Source organism: Protobothrops mucrosquamatus, unplaced genomic scaffold (genome assembly GCF_001527695.2).
Source record: "Protobothrops mucrosquamatus isolate PMUCROS unplaced genomic scaffold, P.Mucros_1.0 scaffold4566, whole genome shotgun sequence".
In the NCBI taxonomy this organism is placed as follows: Eukaryota; Metazoa; Chordata; class Lepidosauria; order Squamata; family Viperidae; genus Protobothrops; species Protobothrops mucrosquamatus.
The window spans coordinates 87,275-89,370 of NW_015390469.1; the positions used below are offsets into that span (position 1 = coordinate 87,275).

General features: G+C 54.2%; 1 protein-coding gene across 1 annotated transcript in view; it reads right to left on the reverse strand.

Moving 5' to 3' along the window:
* The window catches only part of LOC107299124 (RING finger protein 145-like), a 13,485-nt gene extending 13,350 nt beyond the window's left edge, over positions 1-135 (reverse strand). Inside the window, 1 exon segment of the mRNA XM_029286687.1 lies at positions 1-135. This exon segment is cut by the window's left edge and continues 10 nt beyond it. Coding sequence (XP_029142520.1) covers positions 1-135 — 135 coding nt within the window.
* Positions 136-2,096: the final 1,961 nt, after the last annotated feature.

Here is a 2,096-nt window from a genome sequence, read left to right on the forward strand (position 1 = left end):
CAGGTGAAGCCGCCCCGCCAGGGGGCGCCCCGAGTCGGCGAAGGCCTGCACGTCCCACCGGTAGAGCAGGTCCAGCAGGACGACGGGCGGCAGCCGCAGCACCACCTCGGCCAGCCGCTCCAGCCAGGCGGGCATGGCGCGGGGTCTGGGAGCCCCGGCCGGCCCCTCCCCCGCCGCGCTCCGCCCCCCGGCCGCGTCCCGCGCTCCGCCTGAAGGCGCGGCGGCCATCTTGGATCAGGGCACGCCCGGGTGGTTTTATTTTTCTTTTTCCCCTTCCCTCTCCCCTCGGGCGCCACGTGGCGGCGCGGTGGCGCAATTTCCGCGCGCCGCCATGTTTAGTGAGGGCGCGGGAGAAGGGTCGCTCCTTCCGGCTCTTGCCGCGACTCCTCCTCTGCCTTCTCTTCCTTGGGCGCCCTCTGGAGGGCAACGGAGGAAACGGCCGTTGCCCGCCAGCTGGGTTGGACTAGCAGGCCTCTGGAGGTCCCTTCCAGCCTCAGGATCCGATGAAAAGCGCCGAGATAAGACAACGCAGACATATCCAGAGATAATCAGGGAGTTGCAACCTTTATAAATGAAATCAGGGCTACGCAATGAAGAATCCGCTAAGCCAGGGGTAGGCAACCTTGGCTTTTTTATGACTCGTGGACTTCAACTCCCAGAATTCCTGAGCCAGCATGGCTCAGCGTGGAAACCTCTCCCTTTCCCCTCAGCGTGGCTGGCTCAGGAATTCTGGGAGTTGAAGTCCACAAGTCAAAAAAGAGCCAAGGTTGCCTACCTCTGGCCTAAACCTAGGCCGCTTTATGACTGGTGGACTTCAACTCCCAGAATTCCTGAGCCATCATGGCTCAGCTTGGAAACCTCTCCCTTTTTCCCTCAGCATGGCTGGCTCAGGAATTCTGGGAGTTGAAGTCCACAAGTCAAAAAAGAGCCAAGGTTGCCTGCCCCTGTGCTAAGTTATTGGCGTTGATTTGTGATCAAGTATTGTTTGGGTCCCATGAATGCTGGCTTGATGTGAGGCTTTAACAGGAGTTTCCAACTGCAGCCTTCCAGTATTTGAGGGGCTGCCACGAAAAAGAGGAGGGGGTCAACTTATTCTCCAAAGCCCCTGAAGGCAGGACCAGAAGCAACGGATGGAAACTCATCGAGGAGAGAAGCAACATGGAATTAAGGAGGAACTTCCTAAGAGGGAAAACAATTAACCAGTGGAACTGCTCGCCACCAGAAGTTTTGGGTGCTCCATCACTGGAGGTTTTTAAGAAGAGACTGGACAGCCAGTTGTCTGAACTGGTAGCGGGTCTCCTGCTTGAGCAGCGGTTAGATTATTAGAAGACCTTCCAGCTCTAATTTGATGGATTGAAATGGAGAAAAGAATCAAACAGCCACGTCCCAAAGGTGATTATTCAAGAGGCACCTGGACGTCCTTGCAGCCAAGAAAGCTCCACGCCCGTTTGCACTATTCCGGTGACCCCGATGACACAGGTAAACCTCCAGGTGGTCTCAACAACTCCCTAAAAGGATGCAAATGACCAGCTGTCTGCAAGGAGTATAAATCCTCCGGTTCCCCACCATCCAGTCAGAGCTGAAGAAGCTTCTGGGATGAGAAGCAAAACGTCTTCAAAGAAAAACAAGAAAGTCCAGTTGTCTCCTGAAAAAAAAAAGCACTTTTGCGAACAACCTTGACCTGGAGGACAATAGTAAATGTCATGTTTTTATGCAGTCAGGAGGTGGCGCCAAAGTCTTTCCTATGATAAAAGACGTCTATGGCAGGGATAGGCCACCTTGGCTCTTTTATGACTCGTGGACTTCAACTCCCAGAATTCCTGAGCCAGCCACGCTGAGGGGAAAGGGAGAAGTTTCCAAGCTGAGCCATGCTGGCTGAGGAATTCTGGGAGTTGAAGTCCACCAGTCATAAAAGAGCCAAGGTTGCCTACCCCTGGCCTACGGGGCCCTGTCTTCCTTCTTTGTGCCTAGCAAATTTGGGATTTCTAGACCAGGGAAAGAGGATCTGGTGAGGGTTGCGGTGCTGCCGAAATCATTCCAAATTACCAGGACAGGCAGTTCCTGAATCACAGCCATTTGTTTAGTGACCATTCAAA